A 14931-nucleotide genomic window follows, 5' to 3' on the forward strand; every position below is an offset into this window, starting at 1 on the left:
CTCGAAAATGACATTCCCAGAACAAATGACCATATCTTCCCTTCTAAAACAGTTAAATTAATAATCTTTTTTCTCAAAGTAATGATAAACCTGTGAGTTGGATGTAGAATCAATATAGATGTTTTTTATTTTAAAGAAAATTCACTGTAAATTATAGTGTCCGTCCAAAAATTCTTTTTTACTTACAGTATAGTGAAAACTACCCTTGGATGATGGTAAGGTAGACTAAAAGCTTTAGGAATCCAAAGTACAACATATAATAAGTACCCTGTATCAAGATTGATGCAAAACAAGTGACATTTGACCTTTTTAGAGAGATTTAGCAAAAAAACTCCACCTCTGAGGTGATTTGGGTGGAAATGGGGGTTTTACCGTTTCTCTGGAACCCATTGGTCGATTTTGGTGATTGACATCTCTTTCTGACAGTTAGAGCCAATAGAATCGAAGGGGAATTTCCCCTCTCACACACATGGTACAAAAAAAAGGTGGGGGTTTGCATCAGAGCGAACCTATTTCTTGCTCTGACATCTGGAAACGGAAAAGCAGTTTTATTGCTTATGGATTATCAGAAATCATTTCAAAGGGACACAGACACATTGGATTAACCTATGGATTAACTTCAGCAGCGTTTTTATCGTTTTAATGCCATTGAAGACCACTTTTGACCAGACTACGACACAGGTAAGCCATGTTAGTGTTTTTAGCTACCTAGCGCCACATGTTTTGATGTCTGTTTTTGTTTATAAAGTCGCAAGTTCGTATCATAGAGTGATAATGTATGTACCCATCGATTCTGTATCATCTCACGATCAGATCGATGGGTTGAATGTGCAGAAAGGATAAATAATAAGGTTTTGTGAGTGAGTTTCGGTGCAGTAAATCTGTTAGCATTTTTCGCTCGTTGCTAATTCAGAGGCTCAGCGTTAGCATTGTGGGGGGTTTTTTGAAAAAAAAAAAAAAAATTATCAGTTAGATGAGTTTCTTCCCGTTACATGGATATAAAACATTCATAGTTTATTAAATGAACATGCCCTCAGACACTGTTTCCTGCAAGATGTTGCGGGAGGGCCCCGGTACCGGGGTCTCTCAGGCTTAACAGTAGTTATTAACTCTTCGCGTCGGGATCCCTGAAGAGCCTGTCGGGTGTTCTTTTCCCCATAATGACCGCCTCGCTGCACATTATCCCTTACTTAACCAGTGCCTAAAATTAGTAGACAGATCCCTAGCTATGGTAGGATGGGCCATTATTTTCTCTTGCTGGAACTGAAACGCTGGTTAGAGCCCTCTAGCACAAGTTCTTATAGTTTTAGCACAGCAGATTTTATTTATCAATATGAAGAGCTATTCTAAAGACTCAAAGGGGAAAAAGCTTTCTGTGCCCTTCCATCATCAGGCCAAGCTCTACAGTTCAAACAGCGGGAAAAATGTGCTTTCCTATTTTCTATTCTATGGTCACTAATATTCAATGTGTTTCATGTCCAAATTGCACCACATGGGTCCCCAGAAAAACAGCCAGCAAGTTTGACTGGACAAACTGTTCTATAGAGTATAACATAAATGTTGTCTTTTGCAAATAAACCTTTCTCAAAGCGTTCGCATTTATTACATTTCTGTGATCGCTGTATTTTTTAGAACATTAATCAAATTATAGTTTTAAAAGTGGTGGGGACTAAACTGGCCGTTTCAAAAAGTGGTGCAGACACGCCCCGGACCAAATGACTCCTGGGTATGCACTCAGTGATGGAAGAATGTACTCAGATCCTTTACTTTATTAAAAGTACAAACAATATGGACTTTAAATACTCCACTACAAGTAAAAGTCCTGATTTTCCAATTGTATTTAAGTAAAAGTAAAATATTAGCGTCAAAATGTACTTAAAGCACCAAAAATTACTCATTCTGCACAATGGCCCAGTTCAATATAACATTAAGTACAGAAGAATTGAACACTTAAACGTACTTCAAGTATCAAAAGTAAAAGTATTTGTTATGCAGAATAGATAATGTTTTCCTGTTTTTATACATGTAAGAGCATTTTACTTTTATAGTTTGTAAGTGTGGACCAAATTAAGATACAAAAAATACTGTGTATCATGTGTTTTGATATAGTAACTAACTGTGAGTGTTAAAATAACTGTAGTGGAGTAAAAAAGTAACCGTAAAGGACACAAGGGATGCTGGTATATTAAAGTATTTGTTATAATATAGCAAACTTATTAAGACATATTTACCAGCAAGAGCGTCACCTTGTTTTGAAAGTGGTGGGGACAAATGATTTTTTAAATGGTCTTCAACATATACAGTTTGAGGAATTGTAATGGGGGAATTAGTTTATGGAGTAGATATTTATTATGATCAGGAAAAATGAAGAAACTATGTCAAGAATGTTTTAAGTAACCAATCACCACATGCATGATATTTGGTCAATGTGAAAATAAACCTTTCTTAAAGTTTAATTTGTTAGTCGCAATTGGCACAAGCTGTTTTTCGCACACACACTGAAATTGTGTGTTTACTGTGGATTATTTATATTTGCAGGCTATTAATAAATAAAATGCATTTTATTTTTTATTATAGTGATTGCAATATGCCATTAAGTCATTCAGGGATATGAATGGGGCCATTGGTCCAGTAGGGGCGAAAGTTGTTTTTCGGGGGCCCCTGTGTTCAATTTTGCTCAGGGCCCTCAAATATTCAGAAACAGCCCTTGCTCTCGCTGCAGCTCTTCTCGTTTGCGCTCCCTCATTTTTTGTTTTCGATTTTGACACAAACATTCCAGGTGGGCGGACTTTCAGGGGTGCGTCCCCATTGGCTACTCAGTTTTTGAGTGACAGCCCACTACACTACAGATCATACAGTGCAACTCATGCAGCAAACTCCGGAGTCCACTCGGCCACGTTAGTGTTGGTGTCTCCTGGGGAGTTTTCATGAACATATCGGACTTATCTTATGGATTGCTGTGCATTATACTTGTGTTGTGTAGTTTATACTTTATTCCAACTTTACGTATTTTAATACCTGAATACACCGCTGCTGTTAAATAATTTCCCAGGATTGATAAAGTGTCTGTCTGTCTATTTATTTATTTTATAGATTAAAAAAACACATCTATGTATTTTCAAGTTAAAGGTGATACACAATATGAACTGTATACTATTATTTTTTCAAAGACATGTTACATTTCAAAAGCATATATTGCTATGTTTAGGACAAACAATTAAAGACTGCTTTAATTTAACAAATTCTACAATATAAAAGTGGCAGATTTGCTTTATTAAACAGACCAGACCTAGGTTGCATACCAACACAATTAGGAACATGCTCACATCTTACTATGTTGGTCTGAAGAGCTGAAGCATTCATACACAATGGATAAAAACTGTGTTGTCTCATTCTATATCCTGTGAGAAAATGATATACATTCAGCATTAAAAATTCGACATACTATTCCTAGCCTGAGGAAGATATGAATAATCAACAGATTTGAATGGAATCTCTAACATTTTCATGTAGAATAAAGACAAAAGAGTGATTATACAAATTACATTTATTGAAATTTCAACCAGAAGATGAAGTCTCAAAGAATGTTTTAAATAAAAGGACATAAAACAAAAAGGTGGATAATAATAACATCTATTAACCTCTTAAGCACGGCGGTCCCCTCATTGGACCCCTCCCACCGTTTTGTTTTCGAGATAATGTCTCAGGGCTTCTTAACATTTATGAAACTATTAATGTGTAGCACCAGATTAACGGGAAGAATCTCAGCTAACTGAAGATATGAACCATTTTTACCAAAACAAAACACAAGTCTCATAAGAAGCGTCTAAATGACCCCTGAGCGAAAAAAATCTAACGCACTGCGGCACACAATTCAAGATAAAGATACCCTTATTACTTATCGTAGCTGCACATACAATATAGCTGATTAAAGCTGAGACTTCACTGATTATTTAGGTATAGTATCATCACTGAGCGATCCAAACTTGCGTCAGGGGAAGCAAACACAGACATCACAACACGTATCTTTACGGAGCTTTTACGGCAGATCGTCTCACCGTAGCTGTCAATTAGGTAAAAAGACGTGTTCAATGGCATTAAAACGAAAAAAAAAAATGCTACAACTGTTGATCCATAGGTTGATAATGTACCTGTGCCTTTGAAGAAATTATTTATAATCCATAATTCCATTTTTTATGTAAAAATCGGAGCGGAAAAGTTAGCTGCTAATGGTAGCCACCAGAGTGTATGCAGCTTCCGGTTTTGGTAGCGCGTCACCCTCACTCCTTATAGAGTGGCGAAGTCCCTCCCCTTCCGGTGGAGCCCCATGGGACCTTATTTCGGAAAAGTTATGCATTGAAGTCAATGGAGAGAGAAAGATTATCTTTCGATCCCGTTTGAATTGTGCCACGAATTACACATATGATGTTTGTCAATTTAAAAGATAATTTTGCAAGTCAAAAAAAAAAAAAAGTGTCGTAAAACTGTGAAGTAACACATTTGTTTGTGTGAAACGCTAAATGAACTACATCTCTGGTCAACAACACACGTGACGTCACCAAGATGGCCGTCACTACTGTCTTGTCAACACAACGACCCTCACTATCACCACAATGAAACACGTCCTGAAGAATGTCATGCAAAGCTGCCTGCCTGCCTTCCTTTGATTCTCTCTGAACTGCCTGGTCGTTTTAATGTTTAATGTCAACCATTTGTGCAGATAGCATGAAGTAGAGAAGATCGCCGATGCTAACATTAGCGTTAGCATTTCTCCCCCGGGCTTAAATGGTGTATTATAGAATGATCACACCGGTGACAGTACTATTCAAAGGGTTCACGAAATATGACTACTACTCTTACTGTTTAACATTTTGGGTTACTTAATGTTACTTCATGTTAAGGCTAATAAAAATGACAAGGCTGTAATGCTAACTAACGTGCTAGCTACTAGCTAGGTAGCTAACTTGATCCACACACTCCTCTTTCATCAGACGGGAAGCGAAAGAACGAGCAAGACCCATTGCTGGTATAATAACAACCTGGTACTAAGCACACAGGCATCTTGTTAAAGTTATCTTATCTTAGCCAGCGCCATATAGATAGATTATATCTATATGGCGCTGATCGTATATATACGGTATTATACGTATATCGTAGTGTCTCAATTGTGACATCACTTACGCGACTCTGGGATTTGTAGTCTTTCTAGTTGCGTATTTTTCATAGTCTTATATTTCAACAGTTTTACGACAAACTGTGACTTTTTTGACATGGAAATGATTTTTTAAGATTGACAAACATCATATGTGTAATTCATGGCACAATTCAAACGGGATCGAAAGATAAGTTTTCTCTCCCCATTGACTTCAATGCATAATTTTTCCGAAATAAGGTCCCATACCCCGGAAGTAAGTGGGAGGGACTTCACCACTCTATTTGTTAACGTTTTGGTGTGTATATAACTTTCCCTCGATTCCATTAGCCGCGTTCACACCGGAGTACTTTTCACCGTACTTTTTGCGTTTAGTTCCGTTAGTACCCCTTATGTCGCGTTCACACCAAAAATCGTACTTAATCTCGGGTACTTTTACCCCCATTTTTAGAGTCCGCTGAGAGAGCGTACTTTCCTGTGGGTGAAAAGTGCCCCAGTGCTGATTGGCTGGGCGAATTGCAAACCACGCCCGTACAACTGTGAAAATGTTGTGTGGAGCAGCCATTGTTTTTCCTCGCTACAAACGGAGAGTAGTTTGTTTTTTAACGCAGTTAAATTATGGCAAACATCAGGAAATCATCGAAGCGATGGAGTGATGAGGAGGTATCAGCGCTTCTGGACAGGGAATGCTGCTGAAGCCAGTACCCAACTCGAAGATGTTCGATCGTTGTTCGAAGAAGTTGCTTGAGATGGGAATCTTGCACAGCGCCATGGCATGCCGGCTAAAAATAAAGAAACTCCGGCAGGACTACAAACAAATTAAAGACTGGAATAATAAAAGTGATAACGACCGGAAGACCAGTAAATGGTACGACCGCTTGGATGCTTTGCTAAGCCACAGACCTTCATTCTCCGGTACAGCATCGAGCCTTGAGTCGGGCAGTATGGTATTGGAGGCCGCTCCAACGGCGGATTTAGCGGCGGACCACGACGAAGGTAAAAGCAACTACATGCACTGGGGTTTTAATCTGCACAATAATGGTCTCAGATGTACTTTTATTTGCTCAGTAGATCAAGCTAGCCATGCTAGGCTGAACTAGCTAACACTGGCCCCGAGCTGGCTAATAACATCTAGCTAGCTAGATATTCTCGGCCGCTATGAAAACGTTTTGACTTGTGAATAACTGTGCAGTGTTTCTGTAATTTGCTTCACTAACTCATGGCACTAATCGTGTGTTTCAGGCGAGGAAAATCATCAACTCTCGGGATTGGAAACAAGCGAGCTTTGCCTTGAAGATCAAAGCGCTTGCTCGTCTCCCTTACCAGCAACCAAACGCAAAGGTACACACACTGTAACTTTGTCTTGAAAGAACGTTACGCATCGAACTGATGTTCACAATCATGTTTATTTCCTTCTTGGTACAATTATGAAACAGCGTGAAAACGTATTCGCCTAGACCGGCATTTACACATTTTCGCGCCTTTTTACTCTCTCACAAACATTGTAAACATCCGGGCTAGAGGTCACATGACTTCCGGTAAGAAATCGCTTCCACTTGGAGCATATATCGCCACCTACTGTTGATTTATTAAATGTTTTTATTAAATCCTTGTCCTCAGACCAGTGTTTTTGAAGAATTTGAAGATCAGCTTGTTTGCTTCATTTCTTGATTTACTTTCATATATTGACTTGAAATCCATGTCCTTGATGTTGAGTTGTTCCAGTGCAGTTTTCAGAATGAGTCTTTGTCTGTTATAATCCGGGCAGCTAAAAAATACATGATGTATTGTCTCTGGTTGTTGATCTTGTATCTTGCTTATTTTCCCCTCTTAGGAAAGCGGACACAGGATGCACTTTTTTCCTTGAGACCGTCCAGGCGTTGGAGGACCGGCGTGCCGTGGTGAATGAGTCGCTGCGTGGAGATCAGATGGTGCTGTTCACCAAGGCCCAGGAAACGGAGGATGCTCACCTCGATGCAGCAGATGGAGCGCCAGCAGCACCAGGATGAAGTGTGGGCGCTGCGCCATGAGGAAGCGTCGGCGCAGCGCGAGCAGCGCCAGGAGCGGCAGGATGAGCGACAAACTGCATTTAATAACAGTTTATTTGGTATAGTCTTTGTAAATACTGACACACGACACACAACTTTGCACTAAGGTGTGTATGCTGCTGAGAATATCCCTACACCTGGGACAGTTTATTTTATATTGTTATTACTGTTATGACTTTATTTTATACATAATGTTTACTGACATGTACAACTGACACTTTATTTACATTTAAAATTGTTCTATTTAATGTTATGTCTTGAGAGTGCAATAAAAAAAACCGACATGGCGATTAAGCTTATTTCTCCTGACACTTTATCTTTTGTGACCTGTGTAGCATCCTATACATCACATGTAAGTGATTATTCTGATACCATCATGTTTCATCGGTTATAAACTGGCAAAGCTTTATTTGTCATTTATTTATCATCAATGTTGCAACCTTGTGGGGGAATGGCAGCGGCACATACACAAATATGATAATTTATATAATTTTAAATATTATTTGACCTAAACTTTTAATTCCCCCCCATTTCACACAACACAACATGGAGTCCACTATGGGCCAAAACTAACATGTATGTTTGCATAGTGTTTATGGCAGACGGATGCAGTGGGTCTCACGAAGATATATATATATATATATAAATATCATTAAGGTGGGTTTGCTGCTGAGACTCCCTACACCTGGGACAGTTTATTTTATATTGTTATTACTGTTATTATATAGTACAACTGACACTTTATTTTATATTGACAATGTTTACTGACATGTACAACTGACACTTTAGTTACATTTAAAATATTTCTATTTAATGTTATGTCTTGAGAGTGCAATAAAGAAAACCGACATGGCGATTAAACAGATCCTGTATCAGCCATCCTACGGTGAAACAAGGCAATCATGTGTGCTTTCCGTCGGCCAATCCTTTTCCTAAAGCTTTTGAACTGCCTTTGATGCTGAAGAAACTTTGCGATTATAGCATTCGACGTGTGGCGGCTCCGGATTTTTGTCGGACGCCTAATAGGCTCAGGCTCTGGCCGCATTAACGAAGTTACAAAGCTGTATAACATGAGCACAAACAGCACAACTTCAGTCGACTCCATCTCCATCATGTCTGAGGTCGGAAGGTAAACAACAGACAGTATACGCGGGAAGTTTTTCTTCTTCTTCTTCTCTTGTTTTGTAGCGGATTGCAAACAACTTTAAGGTGCTTACTGCCACCTACTGTACTCGCCGTGAAGTGGTTTGTGGCCTGCCAGTAAAGCCAAAGCAGAAGAAGAAGAAGTGACGTCAGCGGATCATTTGCGTAATCTTCCCTCAGGGAAAAGTACTCCGGTGTGAACGCGATCTGTACTAAGTGCCCTGGGGTTAAAAGCGCCGGGGCTCTTAGTGCCGGAACTAAGTACAGGAAAGTACTTGGTGTGAACGCGGCTATTGGCTCTAGCGGTTATAGAGATTTCATTCATCAAAATCGAGCAAGGGGGGCCAGAGATAGGTCAAATCCACCCAAATGACCCCAGAAGTGGGGGTTTTTGGCTAAATCTCTCTAAAAAGGTCAAATTTCACTTGTTTTGCATCAATCTTGATACAGGGTACTTATTATATGTTGTACTTTGGATTCCTAAAGCTTTTAGTCTACTACATCATCCAAGGGTAGTTTTCACTATAAGTAAAAAAGAATTTTTGGACGGACACTATCATTTACAGTTTTTTACTATGTAAAATCTGAATTTTCTTTAAAATAAAAAACATCTATATTGATTCTGACTTTTCTACATCCAACTCACAGGTTTATCATTACTTTGAGAATAAAGATTATTAATTTAACCCTTTTAGAAGGGAAGATATGGTCATTTGTTCTGGGAATGTCATTTTCGAGCCTGAGACCTGAAAAACAGGCTCAGGGCTTAAGAGGTTAAATGTATATGTAAAGACATTTGGTCAAATGAAATGACACTGAGCCAGTGATAACAGCTACGTCAGCGTGGATGAAGCTGGTGCAGGTCTTTCTTCATGCCCCCCCCTCCGTGCTGTCCCCTCAGAGGAAGTGGGGAAACGGGATAAGACTCTGGACACCACGCTGTCTCAATGATCCACACTGTTAATATGAGAGGAAAATAAATGTTTTAGGAAATGAAAAATATGAAGTTAACAAATAAAACACAGCTCAGGGGCAGTCATGGACGGTAGGTTTTCCTACAAAGTTAAAGGGGACCTATCATGCAAAATGCACTTTTGTACGTCTTTTATACATGAATATGTGTCCCCGGTGTTCCAGGGAACTCACCAAGTGTCAGAAAACACAACCCTCTCTATTTTCCTCCATACCCAAATCTCTAAGAAAGGGTCTGCAACGGATCTGATAAAAACTGATCCAGATTTGAACACTTTACTGACGTCAGTAAAGTGGCGCTACGGCTATTGGGCCAACTCTCCACCTATCAGGGGAATGTGGGGTTGGGCCACGGCCGGCCATTGCCGCTCGAAAGCGCTGGAGACGCTGTAGTACATAGGCCAGGCCTGTAAGTGGCGCTGTAGTCTGCCACAAAAGCAGCGAAGAAGACTTCCCGCCCATAGTTACCATGGTTACCCTTCTGTTTATTCTCCGCTGTGGCTTTTTTTCTCCCTCCCCGAGGCAAGCGTTTGCTCCTGCTGCTGTAATTCAATGCAATCCCTCCCCGTCGAGGCAAGCACTGTAATTCTCTCCGGTTAGTCCACCAGCAGATGACAAACACCCACCTCTCCACCTCTTCCAAGGAACGAGGGGACCGTGCGGCAGAGTTTCAGTTAGGTTTTCTTTCGCCGGTCAAGATATCCGTTAAAGTTTAAATCTTCCGGACAAAATTAGAAAAGTGCCGGTCAAAGGTCTTCTTTGTTATTTATTGAGCTTTAAAACAAATGAATAACGACTCTATATAATAAAACACGGAGGACGGAGATCTCTTTTTCTCTCCCTCTTGACTTGATCAGAGCACGGCTCCCCTCTCCTGCAGGGGGGCGTGGTCAGCTGCAGCTCACAGAATCAGCCCCGTAGACAGCAAACAGCACATATGCCCCTTTCACACCGGCTCGGAGCTGGAGCTGGAAAAGCGCCGGTTTTTCCTGTTCACACCGCAGCGGCGCCGCGTCATAGCTCCGGAATGCGGTTCACTTCCAGCTCCAAAAAATTGTCGGTCTAGAGGCAAGAGCTTCGGAGCTATGACGCGGCGTCACTTACGTCTCTCTTACGTCGAGGCGTGCAGGAAACTAAACCCACATCCCCTGAACATGGGTCGACTGAAGAGTCTCGTCATGCCTGCCTACAAGCAGTAGCGCTGAGCAAAGTGACTAGAAGGCAACCACACACTTATAAAAAAAAAAACACACTTTATAAAGTCAGGCAACACTAACCAGGCTTCGTGTGATTCTGTTTATTTGTACCTTACTTTGACCATCCGTTCGCTGTTATTGATCATTGTGGAGAGCAGGCAGACGTTTTGTTTTTTATTATAGCAGCTATCGGATGGAATCAATACATGGGCTGCACAGGTTGTCATGTCCGACTATCACAAGTAGAATCATAATGAAAAATACGCCGGTAAAATGTGCCTGTAGAAAACGGCTTAGCAAGTAGTCAGTTTAGCTTCGGTTGCTATGCTAACATCACCCATGTTATACCAGAGAAACTTTCATAACAGCGTTGTGATGCCAAACAGCGTCAATTCAGACTGACACACATTCACTTAAGGGGAACTGGGGATATGTATCAGCTGCTTGTGTGACAGTCAGACAGTGAATACTTTAGAGCCGTGTGAGCTAACCCGGAGCTAACGGGAGAATAAACTCCCGTGGAAGAGCAGCCAGCACTGCAGCGGTCGGTAAATGCAGCTGAAACACATTAATAAACAATGAACCACGGCTTCGTATGATTAAAAGCAACACGATCAACGACCTGACGCAGTCCCCCCCCGTTGTTGTTGTTGTGAGCTCCGTTGGGGAGAAAATCAGCGATGTAAACGGTGACGTCATGACGCAGCAGCGGCAGCTGGGCGGTGTGAACAGAGCGGGAGCTGAAAAGGGAAACCGGAGCTGAACCAGAAAAGCTCTAGCTAGGAGCTAGAAAGGGAAAAGCGCTGGTGTGAAAGCCGCAATAGAGCGAAATGAGGCATGGCTAAAATGCATGATCTGTTTGGTATTTTGAAAACAGAAACGTATAAATATACCTTATATAGGTATGGCCCTACAATATATCATTTAAATATAGCATGATAGGTGTCCTTTAACTCAGCCTCCATTGATTTTCATATCAAATTAGCGTGTTAATAAAATAAGCTATCATGGCTTATACTTGCATATCTAAACAGAATCATGAAAGTCTGTTGGTAGAGTCAGGCACACGAGTCCGTTTGAGTGTGTGCGCTGGTGTCTGAACGCTCACTCACTGCTAGCTATGTAGCTAACTGTTAGGTTACTTAGCTTGCATTGTTATGGATCTAAAGGTAGCAAAAGCTAACTTTCATAGCACTTCTCACTTAACACAAAGAAACAGACCGTATAGTACAGCACAAACAACACAAATGATCAATACTTGCATATATTTTCACTTGTAGTATTATAATAATTGAAATGCTGGTTCTTCTGGAGGTGTTCTATCCACGCTCAGCTACTAGTGATGTGTCGGTCGCGAACGAGCTGATTCTTTTGAACGGCTCTTTGGTACGAACGAGGGGAACCGAGTCGTACTTGGTGAGAGCCGTTCTTGTTATCGTTCAATCGTTGGTCCGCACTCACTGCCTGCCAAAATCCACTCGCCTTTTAAAAAGCTTGATTTTGTTCCCCAAACGTATTCTGTGAAGACCCGCCCCTACTCTGATTGGTAGGTTTCAGCACGAGGAGTTAGGTGGGGTGGGTCTTAACGGAATACGCGAGAGAGAGAAGTCATAACAGGTGGTACGGGACAGATAGACGACGTGTTTTTCGGATGGAAAATTAGCCAAACGCGAAAACGCAGCAGCATTTGGATGCACTTCAACCAAAACCCAGGCAGTGATAAAGCGCACCATTTGTAAAGGCAAAATATCCTTTAAAGCAGGGTCAACAAATAATCTCCATCGCCACTTAAAAACACACTACTAATATTAAGAGTTGCGTGAATTTCATTCAAGGCAAGGCAACTTTATTTACTTAACACATACAGAGGGTAAATTCAAAGTACATTCACTGACATGAATGACATGGAGGCGCCACCTTGTGTCATGTTTACAATGCAGATTATTGACATTAGGTCTGGCAATGCAGTCAATCATTATCCTGGTGATTATTTCGCAGATAAACCTAGTAACCCCGCCCCCTTTAAAAAAAAACGGCTCTTTTGAACGGCTCTTTGAAAGGAACGGAGCCATAAGATCCGGCTCCCTTCAAAGAGCCATAATTCCCATCACTATCAGCTACCGCACCGCAGCTGTCTGCACTGTACACAATCGCTGGAGGACTGGGCTGTCACTCAAAAACTGAGTAGCCAATGGAAATGCACCCCTGAAAGTCCCGCCCACCTGGGAGGTTTGTGTCAGAATCTCAAACAAAAAGTGAAGGAGCGCAAATGAGAAAGCTGCGGCGAGAGCAAAAGTCTGATCATTGAGAAAGAAGAAACAAGAACTGCAAACAAAAACCTATGTTAAAACAAAGAAAAAAGACTTATAGTTTACATGATTACACAAATGATTTGTTTGCAACTTATAGCTTTGTTTTTGAAATTTATTTTATTTTACTTGACTCAGTTTTTTTTTTCTTTTAAACTCATAGTTTTGCTTTATTCTGAGAAAGTGTTGCTTTATCTTTATGATACAAAACTAATCCCATAAAGAACAGCAACAAATGGAACTGTGTTACATAAAAACCTGAAAGCACTCTTTGGTATATTCATTTACACTGGACAAAAGTGTACTAGTTGATTCTAAGCCCCCTACTTCTGCGAAAAAGCGACCATAATGTTACATTATAAAAAAATGTTTTTTAAAACAGACAGAAGTTGTTATACATACTGAATGTTCAGTATTTAATATTTTAAATAAACACCCCTGCTCTGCGTCCTCCAGGGACACAGAAGGAGCTTCATCTGAAGGACCAGCCGTCCTCGTGTCTTTAACTCTGGGTCCTGCCCAGATCCTCGTCAGTCAGAGACCTGAACACGCTGTGAAACATCTTCTGACTGACCTGTCCTGGATTGACTTTTGCATAAAAAGAGTCTGCTCCACCTCTCCTGGAGTGAGAACAAGTTTAAGATTTAACATCCGGGACACTCAACATTCATTTTCTTACAACAACATGTCAAATAAAACATCATCAAACTGAAATGAAAACAAATTGTCACCTTCTGAAATGTCCAACAATGAAGTACTCTACTGAAAATACTCAGTGTGCATTGTGATTGTCAAGAGGATGAGTATTTGGCACTGGAGACGAGTTTGCTCTGAGGTGAGCTCAGAGGCAGAGAGCTGCGGATCGCCCCCAGCTGATGGAGTCCGCCCCAGGCCCTGGAGAAAGCTTTTCATAGAAATGGCAGCTGGTACAACCAACCTGTGATCCCTCAGCTGCAGGAGGGCTTCTGTAACCTGTCCTCCATGTCCATATGTTTGACCCAATACGTACTTCTTCCTGCATTGTAAACGTCCATGTTTACCACCAACATGCTCATCAAGACATTACTCCGTAGTGCAACAAGTAGTAAAAAGTGCCTCAGGGTACCTTTAAAGTGACTCTTATTTTTTCTCTTTTTTGGTTCTGTCCAACAAAGATGAGCAAGAAGTTGATACAGCTGAAAGCCTCTTGACAATCATAGTAGTTTGAAATGCTTCCAACAAATATAATGCATTACTCAAAAGGAACAAAAACAACAACAGAAAACAATGTGTTGTGTGTGGCAGTCGAACTTCCCTTTGTTGAATTGAATATGCGGTTGTGTTCTAAAGTCGGACTTTGATTGCCTACGCTTTGCGCACGTATTGCATAAGTGTGTTGATTTCTAGCTGCGAAAACAGTATTAAATAAACACGAGTACATCTGTACACAGCCTCATGCCGTCTACAGGCAACTGGCGCTAAACCCGATCACCAGACATACTATACACAAGAACCATTTTCAAAAGTATCACTGGAGCTGGTATCCAGTCCTTCACAATAAGAGCACGCTTTGAGACAAGGAAAGAGTCACCTGACCCAGAGAGTTCTTTGGATACTGAGTGCTGTGTCTTTGTTGTTTTTCAACCATCTCAAAGACTATAAATGCTAAGTTATTTATCTGGGAAGCAGATTTGGGATGCATACTGTACGTTCCAGCTACATCTCTGATATAAGGCAGGGCAGAGGTTCTAAAAATCTCCGGGCTTTTTGAAAGCTAATAGGACAATTCACATCTATCTTTTCCTCTTCCGTTCTTCTATTTATCTCTTTGTAAGCTGCTGTAAAAGGATTACAAAAGACAGCTGTGTTGCCTCCTTTTCCCCAGAGGCGGGCTGCCATCCGAATGTCTCCGGGCTTCAGCAGGAACATGAGGTACGGTTGTGTCAGGAGAATGATGTTTCTGCTGCTTAGTCCCCCGAGTCCTTACTGTCAGAGTGAGGAGTGTACTTCAGTCGAAATGAGCCTGTGGAGCACAACAGAGAAAAACACTTCCTGTGTTAGAGCTTTGGCAATAAAGGGAAAGAGAAGTGGGCCAAGCAGCCTGTTCTTATGTCTTTTTGGATAGGTTGTAC

At 40.9% G+C, this 14931-nt stretch overlaps 1 protein-coding gene across 1 annotated transcript in view; it reads right to left on the reverse strand.

Moving 5' to 3' along the window:
- Nucleotides 1-12958: 12958 nt before the first annotated feature.
- The window catches only part of zcchc14 (zinc finger, CCHC domain containing 14), a 68697-nt gene continuing 66724 nt past the window's right edge, over nucleotides 12959-14931 (reverse strand). The window contains 1 exon segment of the mRNA XM_034141374.1: nucleotides 12959-14822. Within this exon segment, the coding sequence (XP_033997265.1) occupies nucleotides 14767-14822 (56 nt within the window). The 3' untranslated portion in view covers nucleotides 12959-14766.

Source organism: Trematomus bernacchii, unplaced genomic scaffold (genome assembly GCF_902827165.1).
Source record: "Trematomus bernacchii unplaced genomic scaffold, fTreBer1.1, whole genome shotgun sequence".
Lineage (NCBI taxonomy): Eukaryota > Metazoa > Chordata > Actinopteri > Perciformes > Nototheniidae > Trematomus > Trematomus bernacchii.